The 14,740-nt window shown below is 30.1% G+C and overlaps 1 protein-coding gene and 1 long non-coding RNA gene across 6 annotated transcripts; both read right to left on the bottom strand.

Moving 5' to 3' along the window:
* Positions 1–1,195: 1,195 nt before the first annotated feature.
* LOC100161418 (ring canal kelch homolog) lies at positions 1,196–6,434 on the bottom strand. 3 transcript variants are annotated; one of them, XM_001946144.4, is made up of 11 exons: positions 6,086–6,434; positions 4,656–4,797; positions 4,354–4,582; positions 4,115–4,290; positions 3,949–4,045; positions 2,961–3,117; positions 2,783–2,895; positions 2,429–2,722; positions 1,923–2,063; positions 1,609–1,867; positions 1,196–1,527 (listed from the first exon to the last, which is right to left on the bottom strand). In XM_001946144.4, exons 2-11 carry the CDS (start codon positions 4,793–4,795, stop codon positions 1,313–1,315), a joined length of 1,821 nt encoding a protein of 606 aa, XP_001946179.1. In that variant the 5' UTR covers positions 4,796–4,797; positions 6,086–6,434; the 3' UTR covers positions 1,196–1,312. The 3 variants fall into 3 exon arrangements, with proteins under 3 accessions (XP_001946179.1, XP_016658623.1, XP_016658622.1); XM_016803133.2 differs by lacking the exon at positions 6,086–6,434 and adding an exon at positions 5,731–6,065 and having other exon boundaries at positions 1,240–1,527; XM_016803134.1 differs by lacking the exon at positions 2,429–2,722 and having other exon boundaries at positions 1,220–1,527.
* Positions 6,435–10,977: 4,543 nt separating this feature from the next.
* Positions 10,978–13,289, bottom strand: LOC100573798. Of its 3 annotated transcripts, none has more exons than XR_510569.3 (7): positions 13,093–13,289; positions 12,845–12,961; positions 12,661–12,761; positions 12,328–12,596; positions 12,050–12,193; positions 11,188–11,453; positions 10,978–11,093 (listed from the first exon to the last, which is right to left on the bottom strand). It is a non-coding gene; the product is annotated as an uncharacterized LOC100573798 (long non-coding RNA). The 3 variants fall into 3 exon arrangements; XR_510570.3 differs by having other exon boundaries at positions 13,026–13,288; XR_001679220.2 differs by having other exon boundaries at positions 12,845–13,286.
* Between the last annotated feature and the right edge of the window lie 1,451 nt (positions 13,290–14,740).

Here is a 14,740-nt window from a genome sequence, read left to right as displayed (position 1 = left end):
AACAGTGATAACATCATGTTTCATGATAAGGAATGAAATAAATTTAAAACTTATAATTTTCATCCATAGAATAATGCGAAATGAGCATTATCGGTTTTGCCCCAGTATCGGTTTTACCCCGTGTTCCCCTACATTTAAATTATTGTTTTGAGACAATTTTTAGACAAATCGATATACATTGTCATTCCCTCAAAAATATTCTCTATCTTTTATGTAATGGGTAATTTTAGTGTAATATTACTTAAAAACATAGAAAAAAGGATTCTGCGTAAATCCGTTTTGTATAATATGTTGTGCGTGCCAGAGAGAGAAAACAAATGGAGCGCTGACATTCTCTTAATCATTATTATTATTATTATTGCCAATCTCGGGTTTATAAGATTTATTGATCTCCTGACGGCCTAGCTATGGCTTACAATTTACAAATAAGTCCTTAGTACAAATTAAATCTAATATTATGTAATTAATGTACTGACATTTTGAAAATAAAATAAAAATCAAAGTTAGGTTTCGTTGTGACACAAACTATGTAAGCGCACCGTCTCCGTCGTGAGGTGTGCGCGGTGCAGAGTGCAAGCTATGCAACGACAGTTGATGACGATCGCGGACGGAAGGAAAGGTGCGATAGTTATATTATTAGAAGGCGCAATACGGCGGAAGTGAGCACTGAGCAATGCTTTGGACCATATTCCCCTACAGTCAAAGACATATATAGACAAAATGACGCGACGTAGGATTACGTTTAATTTAAAGTTTATATTAAAAGTAATGACTATAAAAATTATTGTTATTGGTTATTTACCTATTGTGCAATTTTAAAATATTTATAATAAAAACTGTGATTTTATTTTTTTTGATTACAGAATAATAATTGCTTTAAATTTTCAATCCTTAACAACTAATAAGTTGAACATTTTATACATTTTAAAATTTAATAATTGTTGTCTAAAATTGAACTTTAAATGTTTAAAACATAACTTTTGCATAATATGTATTTTAAATATTTTTCAACTGATATTTAGGCAATATATTAGGAGCCTTGTATTGGTTCATAGTTGTATTACATTTTCAATCGGTTTAACTCAAAAAATACATTTTATTTACATTAATATAAAAAAGAATTAAAAAAACCTTAAAATATCCATAAACAGCTCAACACAAGTTAAAATTGTATGGTATAAAGCAATGGCATTGATAATAGGTATAATTTTATCGCGGGTTTATTTGATTCAACAATAATAGTTTTTTTTATTCTATAATACACAAATTATCAAAATATGACACATTTACACATAATATGATTGTATTATAACTACCAACCATGAGAGCATTTATGCAATTTGGTTTTAAAACATAATGGTCTATCACTGGTTACTGCAGCCATAATAAGTCCAGCATCATTTAAAGTGGTATTCATTAATTTCCATGCATTGGTTTTGGGATTGTATACTTGGATAGTCAGCATGTCAATAGAATCTGTATTACCAATAACATACATTAAGCCATCAATAACTGTAGTCACAGGCCCTATATCAAAAAAAAAAAAAAAAATAATATTTAATACATTTTTACAAATATATTCTTCGAAAATATAAATATTATAGTTACAAGACTTGTAGCCAGACAACATGTCAGCCACTGGAGTCCATACTCCGACACTTGGTCTATAGGCCTCAACAGAGACAGAATTACAATCTTCTAAAGTGTCAGCACCACCGACAGCATATATAACGCCGTCTAAGACTCCAATACCAAAACTAGAACGACGTTTGGACATTGGTGCAACTAGTTTCCATTCGTCCAGACTGGGATCATAACATTCAACTGAATTTAATTCTTCACTTGTAGATATATCAAAACCTCCTACCTATACAAATGATACAACTTAATAAAATTTAATTTTACTAAAAGATATTTTTTACCGCGTATAAAAGATTGTTTAGAATTCCAACACCAACATCGCATCTCTTGATAGCCATACTAGAAACCATTCGCCATTCTTCCAGATTGACATCGAAGACTTCAACGCTGTTTAAACTAATATTACCATTTTTTCCGCCAATCTAGATTTCAATATTATATCATGTTTATTAATCAATAATTATATACTAGCCATCCCACACCTAGTTTTCCTTTTTTAATATAAAACTATAAATTAATGTAGGCTGTACGGTTAAATAGCGGTAGTTAAAGTAAAAAAAACAAAAAATTCTATAATTGTTTGTAGTTTCCACTACTCAGATGAAATTTGATTGCTATTAGATGATAATCAATACAAATTTTATGGACCAATGACATATTATATACATTTTTTATGGGTATATTTAATTTGACAAGGTTTTTAGTATCTGCTTGAAAAAAGCTTATAAATACAAATAATTTTAGCAATCACTGAATAAACAAATGAGTAATATAATGGGTAACTTACAACATATATATTATTATTCAATACACCAATGCCAAAACCTTGCCGATAAACCAACGTATTAACCATTGATACCCAACTGCATTCTCTTGAAAATATATCAAGTATTTTAATAAACGGAATAGAACGAAGAAAACTATAACCAATAGCAAGAACAAATTGATCCGCTATTAAATCAAGATGATTTATGATGCGTTCCTCATTAATTTTTAGTGCAATGCGGCATAGGTTGTTTGTAGGGTCATACCAGCTTATAAAATTACCCTTGCCCGGCGAGTAAGTAAACATAAGGATAACCTGGAAGAAATAAATTTATGAAATAACTATAAAGGTAAAATTATCAAAACAGAAACATACTTTTTGTAAACCAACAGATCGCCTAGGTTTAGATCGAATAGTTTTTGGTATGGTCATTATTTTTTGTGACTTGATTGTATGGAATTGTATTGCTTCTAATACATAATTTTTACCTAAAAATATTATAATTATAAACTACAAAAATTACACTAAAATTTTAATTTATGGAAAAGCATACATTTATGACAATTGTTTAGGAGAGGCTCTTCGACTACATTGTTTAATAGATACGGTTTTGAAGTTAATGGCAATCTTACATGTTCCATCAAATCTGGCAAAAATTGTTTTCTGCAGCCTAATTCATGTCTTACCCAATTCATAACACTTTCAAATACCTATAACATGCAAACACAATTTAATTAATATAATATAGCAAAATGTATAAATAAAATATTGTCGCCAATATTTTTTTTTTTGCTCAATAATATATTTATTTGTTATACCATCAACACAAACAAATTTAATTGTGTTGCATGAGTTAAAGAATAATTTGCAAAGTTAGTTCTAATAACAAATACCTCCTGGTTACCTCTTGGGATCTCTTACACAACTATTAGATTTCCTTTTTTTATTGCAAGCCATGAATTATTTACTATATGTCTATATTAGTATATTTGAAATATAAATATTGTTAAGAGTTGAATTAGATAGGTATATAGTTTTATTATTTGTAATATAATAGCTACAGACTAAGTTTATTGTAAGAACCATTAAAAATTTAAATGAATTACAACTATAGAGGTGTAATAGGTACTTAATATATTATATTAAAATAGGTATTTGGTTTTATTAACTATCTATACATGGGACAACCGCCAAAGTAATAATTTCTATTCTGTAAAACGGAATTCAAATATACTTCTTACAAGCGGGCAATATATAAGATATATTAAACTTTTACAGTTTTTTATATATCTGCATGTATACTCTGTTCAAGTTAAGAAATGTAGTCCCGACTTGAGCGCAAATTCTTGGCAACACTATACTGCGGGTATACAGATAATTTACTGGATGGACAAACGGGTGCTGCCAGACTATGGCTTGATAAACTGATCGCCGCTACGTGACTATGTTTCTCTACTTGAACAGAGTATAGCTAAGCAAATTGAGCCATCTTCAAGTTTCAACCCATAATAATAAAATAACAATAATTTTAGTTTTCTTACATATTCTTCTTTTGGAACATCAAGGTCTGAAAGAGAAATAAGTTGAATCACTTCTTCAGGAGATAAACGTAGAAATTCATTATATTTTGCCACTTCTCTGAAAATAATTATCGTAATGTATAGAATTTACTTACTGAACAAGAAAATTAAGTTATGTTTATCATACAAAAACTGTTTTTTAATATAGGCATCAGAACTTGACATCAAATCTGTACAGTTATGTAAGTCAGCAAATGCTCTGATTCCAAGACAGTTTGATGGATTTAACTGTGTTTGTAAAAACTCTTCACAAGCGGCTCTTATATAGTCTAACTGTATGAGATCTGCAGCTGCTAACATATCCTTGAAAAATAAACAACATCAAATTTAACTCATTATAGTATAAGTCTTATAAATATATAATACCTTTACATTCTCCTCGTTTACAATTATTTCTCCACTGTAAATATAGTTTATCAAGAGTTTCAAACTGGTTGAGTTTAATCCTTTTATAACTATATGATCTTTATTCCTTTCTTCAAAGCTACTAAACATAGCCCTAAAATATGGACTAGCTGATATTAAAATCAATTTATGTCCATGAACTACTGTACCATCATCTGTTTCCAACTTAACGTCACAAAACGCTTTATCTCTAAAAGTAAACACGAGAGTAAACATTTGTTAACTATTTATTTTTCTAGCTACTAAATTAAGTCGCTACATACATGAGTAATCTTTGCAGGTGCCAAAATAAATCTTCCGTGTGAATGCTATTTTTAATTTTTTTTGATTCACCTCTTTTAAATTTTAAAACGCTTGTTTGATCACCTTCATATGTCAAATGTTGTAAATTATTTTCATCCATTTCTGTATAGAAATAAAACCTTTTTAAATAATATGTTTAAAATTGTGAAAATAGTACTTAAAATACCAAATATTCAATATATTAGGTATGCATATTGTAAATGAAATTGATAGGAACTTAAAAATATAAACATTTTTTTTATATTCAGTTCAAGCAGTAATTTACAAAAATTATTTTCATCAAATTTAATGTTCACAGTTGATTGAGCCCAAAATAGTGTTTTTGATAAATAAAATCACTATAGGGTTCTTATGAATTATATTTAAAATTGTTTTTAAAAATTTTTTATTAGTACTATCAGATCCCGCGCACTTCACTGCCTGTAAAAAATTACAACTTAGAAAAATTGTAATTGTTCAACTCCTTTATTGGGAGCAACTCAGACTCCCTGCTAGCCAACCTGACTACGTCTGATTACAGACGATTTGTGGCAGCATATCAAGTAGGAAATGTGCGAAAATTTGATCAGATTCATGTTTTTACCTTATCTGCACGATTACCAATGGCAACCAATCCCCATTTGGGCATCTCCTCCGGTAAGAACTAGGAGGGAGAAAAATACATTACGGCGTAGGTATTCTCATGCCCGCCAAATATTCGAAAAGAAATTCATTAACATCGGTCGAGAAGTGAAAAGAAGTGCAACAACAAACATCGTGACACGAGCATATTATATTGGATTACAATAGTATGTATAATAATTTGAATTTTGCTTTTCATATACTCAATGTGTGTTTAGCCGTGTTTCGGCCCTTAAAACAATAATATTGACATTAAATTTTTTTTTGCTTCGGTTATGAATTATGATAACTATTGTTCAGAGATGGTGCGGTACCAATATTATTTATACTTTTATTTCTCCGATACAATAAAACGCTAAGTTGTGTTCATAAAATATTATTGAATTCGTTATAGAATATTATGTTCTGTCTTACACATTATTTATTGTAGGTGGTTTACTTCAACCGAAATCTGTGACGCAAATGACAAATGGTATTTACAGTTTATCTTATCGAAAACGTATCCGACTAAAGATTATTCAGAACCAAAATAATAATATAAAACAGTCAGTATTGATCGACGTAGTAACTTAAGGGCTATAACTTTAAAGATTGAGAAATGTTTACAATACGATTTATTTTGAATTTAAAATTATAAAACGCCTTCATTTAAAAAATTGAGGTTACGTCGTCTGCGGAGTATAAAATAATAGAAACTACTCGACAAGTCTCACAACAAATAACGATAACACGAGATTAATTTTTATCACAGAACTTTTATTTTTATTACCTCAAATCTGTGATGATATCGTGGCGCACGGCGAATTATGCTACTTCGTCGCGGCCAACGTGAATAACGGAACGCGACTACGCGAGACGTAATATGATTAATACGGATAAACTTTGTTTAACACAACAGTTGAACAATTAACAGTTAAGGCGAATGCCGGTCTCGCGTGAGTTGGGGGGTTTAGCGTTCGATCGCGGTTCGCCGACGACGTTGCTCAACCCAAAGACCAGTGGTCGTAGCGGCAAAATGGCGGACTTGCTGACACGGGCGCGCGCTGTCGGGACGAAAACTTGATGCGAGCGCGGATGGTACCGTTGCGCGTAGCGGGTGGAAAAGACTGGGTCCGGGGCCGTGACAGCCGCCCGACGCTTCGTAGGCGCGAACGCCGCGGAGGTACCGAGCGGTGTTGCCAACTTAAGGAGGCGCGACCGGTGGAGGAGAGCAATGTGGTGAGGCCACTGGGCCTCCACAATATTATATTGTTATCAGTGATAATGTGGAGTCGCAAGTGTTACGCGAAAGAAATTAATTACGACAATATTGATATTGTTATTTGTTGTTGTTGAGTACATAAACGAAAAGAATATTTATTTATGTGTACGACGTACAAGTAAAGTGAATTTATCAAATAATATAATATTATGTCGTGTGATGATTGATTGAACATTTAAATGATGTGCGTTTAAAAACTGACGAAATTTTTACAGCCAAGAAAAATCCTCCGTTTGAGATAGGTTGGAGCGGTCAGATTAATATTCTGATAGCCGTTGACTACGAGTATATTATGATTTTACAGGAAGCAAGACCACTTTTGTTGATGATGAAGATGTTGACAAGGTAGTTTATAAATAAATGTAGACAGATGAAAAGATACTTTGTAGTTTATTAAAATGTTCTTCAGTAATTTTGACTAAGTCCAAATGACAATTTCTTACACAGAGTGACGTGAAGGTGCTTGTTGTGCTCTGGAGTAGACACGTCTGAATACAGGCTGTTTCAGGCTCCCTTTTATATTCGGGTCCCTGCTCCCCCTGCCTATCGATATGCTATCTTGTCTCTAGCGGATGTGGTCTGTGTGACCATCGACTCAACCCACGCACTTGCGATATTCCTAATCTAATCTGAGTATTCGCCATAATGTTCTGACAGCTAATTTGTTATTTGCGGTGTTGTGCAGAAAGTCATCTCTCTATGAATTACTAAATATTTATCAGTTACCACATCCTGGTATCCAAATTGCGTACATTTACATATATATGTATATCTACTCGTGGCTTTGGCAATCCCCATATCCTGTCAACTGATACGTGTTTTGTGTTCTCAGAAAATATAATATGGTTCGCGATTAATCACTCGGTTATTTGACTATATGATTAACCTTCTATTGTATTCGTATATTTGCAATTTTGACTATTGCCAAAATTGTTTAAGGAGGTCGTTTATCCACTCACTATTCCTAATTTATCTGTTCATATAATAATACTTTATTGTTGTGAGTAAACGGGTACTATCCGTGCTGCCTATCGATCTTGTCTCTAACGGATGTGGTCCGTGTGACCATCGACTCAGTCCACGTAGGTACTTGCGATATTCCTAATCTGTAGCCTGCGGTGTGCATGTATAGAAAAACATAATGCTGTTTCCACGAAGTATAGCGGATCGCCTATGGTTCGCTATCTTTTACATCCTGTTTCTAGTTTAATATGTGTACATAGTTGTCTATTTTGCGATAATGACAAGCTCTCATATCTTGTCAACTATTATATGAATTTCTTTATATTAGACTATAATATAATGCAATATCATACTATAATATAATATAATATATTATACTCGAATTTGCCAATTTGTTATTGAGGTCATTTGCCTATTCATTTATTCGATAGAACTATCGCTGAATATACCTACTTTCAATCTATTTACTATTATTGGTTTATTAATTGTGTGTCGTGAATAAACGGATACTATCTGTTACAATTATATTAATTAGAAGAAAAAAATACATATACCGAGCAACAATTACTCATATTATAATACTTGGAGTTTAGGTATTTATATTAAATATTTAACTTGAATTGTATACGTGGGGCAATACGTGTAGGGCACACTGAGGTACATTTTTTTTGTTTTACACTCTTGCGGCTCGTTTGTAATGGCCGGTTAAGTATCGGTTAAGACTAACCGTCAGAATTCCATCGGTACTTAATACTAAAGAAATTATAAAAATCACATTTTTCTAATAATATTTTATGATATTATTATTGCCATTAAAGTAATTTATTTTACTATATTAGGCTTAGTAATACAGTAGGTTATTAATTTATTTATGCCAAAAAAATTACATTCGAAAATGTTATCCCGTCAATTTGTGTGTCTAAAGACATAATGTTGAAGCCATCTGACTAAAAATTCGGTTGACCAGCGCTTTTTGAAAATCGCAGGGATACCTCAGGCACAATAATTCAAATAATAAATTTATGTTAACTAAATTTAACCTGTCTAAAATGTAGTAACACTTCTTCACAAACATTTTTATTATATTGGAACGACATGGTTTGTGTGCAATGGCATTTTTGTGATGCCGGCCGTTGATAGATGGTGCTGTGTTGAGAGTATTTATATTATTATTATTGTTCTCTGTTTAAATACCTATCAAATTTCATCCAAACTTGAATTAAAAATATTTGTAAAAAAAATCATGTTTAAGACTTAGATATATATTTTATACATTTTTTTGTTTACAGTATTAACTACTTATGAGTTATGAGAAACCTTATTTTAAATGTTCAATCCTTAGCTATAGAAATTAAACAATAAGCAAATTATACACTTTCAGCTACAAAATCATCTGCAAATGTCCGTTGTATTAACAAATATATTACAAAAGCTTTTTAATAAAACATTCAAAAATTGTTAAATTAATTTAAATACAATAAATATATTATTAAAAAATAGATGAAAATATTTATACAAAAAAAATTATGTATCTAATATTATTCTGTCAATGGCTATACATTTATAATACCAAAAATATAATGGTCTTCTGTAACTATAGAAGTATAAATTTATAAAGGCGTCTATCATAAATTGACCATTAGGGTGTTAGTTCATTCACTAGGCCTGTAGGCTTAAACAAAGAACACCAAAATATTTACACGGTTTAAATGGAACGTTTGGTTCCCATTATAATATAGGTAATATACACGGTTGTGTTGCTACGCTACATACAAGTAAATATTCTAGCCTATTCCTATGTCCCATATATCATATTAATCAAATAATCTGTACAAATAATCTTTTATTACGTAATATTATAGCTACTGTTTGTACAACATAAATATAATGTAGGAAGATTCAACAAACATGCTCATTCCAAATTTTTCTTCAATAGTGCAGTTGTTCAAAATTCTTGGAATTATTTATAATTTTACTAAAAGACCATATTTTTTAATATCTTAAGATTCTTTCGTACTACTTAAAAAGTGTTCTGTAGGGATAAAAAATTCAGTTTTTCGCTTTTCTACTGCAAGCTATGGTGATTTTAAAATGTTAGTAATTAATATTAATCTATCAGTAGCATACACAATTTGTAAAAACGACCCCAACTGTCAAATTCGAACACTAGATTGAATCTTCCACCCATATAATATTTTTGTAAATCCATTTAAAGGAGTTTAACATTAGTATAAACATTTTAATAACTAAAAAACTACTTGATTAAATTTAGAATTTGGAAGGAAGGTACATCAACATTTACCAAAAAAAAAAAATAGGGATCTCATTTAATGAACTGAATTTTGTATCACTGCAGGACAATGCTTAAGTAGTACACAACTTATAAATACATTATCAAATGGGTTAATGTATTAAATTTTAATTCAATGACATAAAACCAATCTATACGAAAAAAAGATTCTAAGCGAAGATGGTCTGTCAACTTATGCAACTATTAAGTATACTTTGTTATAATATTAATGATGTTAATTTTATCTATTTTACTATAAGTAAGACTGTAGGTTGGAGTAATTTACGCCGAAAACATTGCATTTAAAAATGTAATTGAGTGTATATTAAATAATATTTTACTTTAAAAGTTTCAAGTTTCTACAAATAATAATTTTAAATTAAAACAAAAAACAAAAATTGTTATTCTTGGTTTAAATACCTAATCAAACCAAATCTTAATTTAAATGTTCAATCCTAACCAACAGATAATTAAAATAGAATTAAACATATTATACATTTTTAACTAGGTACAAAATTATTTGTACATTTTAGTTAGGTATAATGACGAATATTATACAAAAACTATTTAATAAAACATTCGAAAACTATCAAATTAATGGAAAATAAATTAAGATACTAGAATACAATATAAGAAAAGTAGGTAAGTGGATGTCCCTCTGCTGTACAGTAGTTTACAAGTGGATCACATTATAATGGATTTTATTACATTTGAATTCAATGATATCATATCATTGTATACGAAAAACGATTCTGAGAGGTTCGTCAGTCTAGATATTTTATATTGATATTATATTTTATAATAGGCTGTAAGTTATTATAAATTAAAACAAAATAACTAAAATTGTTATTTTTATTTTTATTTGTTTCTATGGTGATAAACAAAACGTTAGAAATTAAAATCCCATTATTAGCAGTTTTTTATAATTTTATTTATCGGTGGTTTTACCCGATATTGAGAAAATCTAAAAATGACAATGTATACAATATAGAAATTTTGTATACAGGATAAAGAATAAAAAAAATAAATAAACATCATTGTATATATAGCAAAATAAATTCATGAATGAAAAATATTCTTAAAATGTTGTGGCCTCAGGCCTATTAATGGCTACTACTCCTACTGAAGTCCGTTGATCATTCATTGACGCTGTTAACAAAGTCCAATTATTGGTTTTGAGCCTGTAACATTCTGTAGAACTGAAAAATGAAGTTCCGTCTTCTCCATCGACAACATACAATAAACCATCCATTGCAACTACTCCTATATTGAAAAATTAACTTAAATTCAGTATATTTAAAAAAAAAAAAAAAAAAATGAAATATAAAATATATAGAATTATTCTATGAAAAGTTACCGGCCAATTGTTGAGGTAAATTCATGTTTGCAACAGCAGCCTAAACACTTTGGTCAATTTGGACAATTTGGTCTGTATGCTTCAACAATACTCAGACTGTTTGATCCATCACAACCACCCACAGCATATAGTACACCGTCAAAAACTCCTACAACTGCACCACTATGATGTACAGACATTTTTGTGACTGGCGTCCATGTATCAAGACTGGGATGATAACATTCAACAGTGTCTAAAGCCTGCGATGATTCATCATAACCTCCTACCTACAAAATTTAAATGATACAAATCCGAGTAAAAAAATCTTGCAGCAAAAAAAAATCCTAAAATACTATATTATTGCATAGCATTTTCAAAGAAAGTGATCATTGAGTATAAATATATGAAAAGTTGAATAAAATATACAAAATTATTATTTTTAATTAAAAAAATGTACCTATCTCGATTAAGTACCTAGGAAAGAATCATTATTTAATGAAAATTCAAATTTAACCAAGTTTAATTACCTTTATACAATATTTTTATTATCATTTTTAAACAATAACAATATTCATAAAATGATTATTTTCATTATATTTTATAAAATTTCTACTTTTCTCTACTTCAAAATACGTTTGTTGCTCAATGAAAATAAATCAATTTCTGATATAATTGAGCAATCATTGAACTGAGTACTCGTCTGATCAAATAATATTATTAATATATATTATTTATTTGTTAATTTAAAATTGTAATCCATTAAAATAATTTTTTATGGGGAAATATTCTGTGATTCATCCTCAGGGGAATTATTTTATTATGTTTATAATTATTATAAGAAATATATTACAAATTTAAAATCTTAAAATAAATAGTAACTTACTGCGTATAAAAGATTATTCAGTATTACGACCCCGACAAAAGATTTTTCAGTAGACATAAAAATTAGCATACGCCATTCTTGAGTTTTGTAGTCAAAATCTTCTGGACTATTTAATATACCTTCTCTGTAATTGATTCTGCCAACCTTAAATGTATTATATAATCTATTATTACCTACTTTATAACAGGAATAACAAATAAACACATAATTCAGTATTAATTACGGCATAGATATTATTATTTATTACACCAACACCTAAAAAGTCTCGTTTAACTAACATGTCGACACTAGGTTTCCAACAAGGCGGTTCTGAAGATAAATCTTGCACGTCAACTGACCGAAGAGATTCATCATAATCATCAAAACCACCAACAGCAAACACTAAATTTTCATTCACTACTGCTAGATTAGTTCCTTGACGGCTTGTTATCATTTATGGTCCAAAATGCCATCTGTTAATTTTTGTGTCTAACCATTCTATACTATTTTTTCCTATTTCATCAATTCCTATTATATCCATATTCTCACCACCAATCACGAAAATAACCTGTAATAATTAAATTGTTAAATACTTATATTGTAAAGAGAAATAAATTATAACAGAATCATACTTTATCCCCATGTCTGGATTTATACCAGATGTTCTGCGGAATAAGCTCTTCTGACTTGAATATAATATGAAAATGTAATGCCTCTATTATGTAATCTTTACCTTAAAAATATTACATATATATGTGTATATTATAAAACAAAAATGTATTCACAACAAAAGCATATTTAAAGAAAAAAACTTACATTTAAAACAATTCTTAAAAAGAAGTTCCTCAACTACCTACTTTTTTTATATGTAATGTTTCAATTTTTTTTTGAACCCAATTCATGTCTTACCCAACGAATAACGCTTTCAAATACCTAAAACAATAAATAAACTTATAATTAATTAGGTTACACTTATGTAGGTATATTAGAAGGTTACTGCAGTTTTCCTTCGCAATATCAAAATATAACAATGAATGTTAGTTTGGTAACCAAACTTTGGTTACTTTTTCTTCAGATGGAACTGTAAGTCTATCACTCGACATAAACTTTATTGCTTGTTTGGATGATAAAGTATTCGTGGGATTTGCGAACGTGTGGGCCGCAAACTCGTACCTTTAAAAGTAGTATTAGTAAATTCCGAGACGCGAAAAAAAGAGCCGGCAGACTTGTTTATTATTTTTTCGTTTTGATAAGAACGTTATCAGAACCAAACAGCGACAGAGTAAAGAGTTACGTTTAACGTTTCGCATCGTTGCGTATCGGTATGGACCTGTGGCGTCGAGCATCATAAAATGTATGATTTAATCACCCGTTCCGGTCGTTCGCCACAAGACGTGGCTCGGGTGCCAACTGCCAACGACTATATCGCGAACTCGACCTCGTCTCCTCCACCCGCGGACTAAAATCATAGCCCGCGGGCTAAGCCAGTAAAGCGTTAGGAACGAACGACGACGTTAAACATTTTTGAAAAATTCAACTTAAGAGCACGTCTGAAAATCCGGGCAACAGAGTACCTACTACCTATGTACGAACAACTCAAAGTATTTAGGGTACAAAAGTATATACATTTTGTTTTTAATTTATCACGTATAAGATAAGAAAATTAAGTATTTAGGTATAACAATATATTATTTGAATTGTACTAAACTGAAATTTTTAAATATCAAACGAAGAAAACATTTGAGACATATTTAGTCACACCGAGTGATACGATGTAAAATTTTCTATAAAATTGGTTTAGTTGATTTACAAGGCAAAAAAGTGCAGTCCTTACAGTTCAAATTTCAAAACACGAATATAAAACGACCGACGGTACTATTCGACGGAATAGTACTGATTTACTGATCGACGGTATTCTATTCACTGACTTAGACATTTGGACTTGGACAGTTATATGTGCTATAATATTTTACACTTTAATAAACACAATTTCTGTCCGGAGTTAAAAATACAATATCCGAGCGATTTATTCGAATTGAACAAGTATGGATGACAATATCTAGAGCCAATAACTAAAAAAGTTACCGAAACTGCAGAACTTGAATTTTTCCCCTCGCAAAATTTAAACACACTAAATTTAGATAGGAATATTTTTGAAAAATAAATAATAAATAGTTATTATTAAATATTAAATTTTCATTCAAAACCAGTTTTCGAAAAAATCGATTTTGTAAATCCGCAATCATTTTATATGAGGGCATAAAGTCAGAATTTTGACAAAATTCATCAAGATCTAAAAAATTTGCATATTATTTTAATTTAGAAATTCACATAATATACATGTACACGTCATATAGGTACATAAAGTGTATACAAAAAAGTTATACAAAAGACAACTAGTAAGTAACTTTAACTTTTTAACTACCTACTTAGTATTAAAAAGTTAACAAAAAGCGTGTATTAACTTTTAACTTAACTGAGTCAACCTATAATTAAATTAACTTTTAACTTTTTGTTATTGGTGCATATTAACTTAACTGAGTTAAAAAAAAAAAAAATCATTAATTTGCCCAGCCTTGCGTTGAGCTCCGCGGTTATTATCTGCGCGTATAGCTTGTATCGCCGCTCCGAAAATACTTCCGGTCGACACCAGCGAACCGCGCTCTGCAATCTGTATATATTAATATCCTCTGTATATACACAATTAATAAT

Source organism: Acyrthosiphon pisum, chromosome A2, assembly GCF_005508785.2.
Source record: "Acyrthosiphon pisum isolate AL4f chromosome A2, pea_aphid_22Mar2018_4r6ur, whole genome shotgun sequence".
Classification (NCBI taxonomy): Eukaryota; Metazoa; Arthropoda; class Insecta; order Hemiptera; family Aphididae; genus Acyrthosiphon; species Acyrthosiphon pisum.
The sequence above is the reverse complement of the archived record's forward strand: the minus strand, read 5'-3'. Positions and strand labels throughout refer to the sequence as shown.

Excerpts from the sequence above, each read along its gene's own strand:
- LOC100161418 (XM_001946144.4), bottom strand. The coding sequence starts at position 4,795 with ATGGATGAAAATAATTTACAACATTTGACATATGAAGGTGATCAAACA. Across the intron at positions 2,723-2,782 it reads GATCTGTTGGTTTACAAAAA|GTTATCCTTATGTTTACTTA; the intron begins GTATGTTTCTGT and ends TATTTCTTCCAG. Across the intron at positions 2,064-2,428 it reads TGAATAATAATATATATGTT|ATTGGCGGAAAAAATGGTAA; the intron begins GTAAGTTACCCA and ends ATTGAAATCTAG.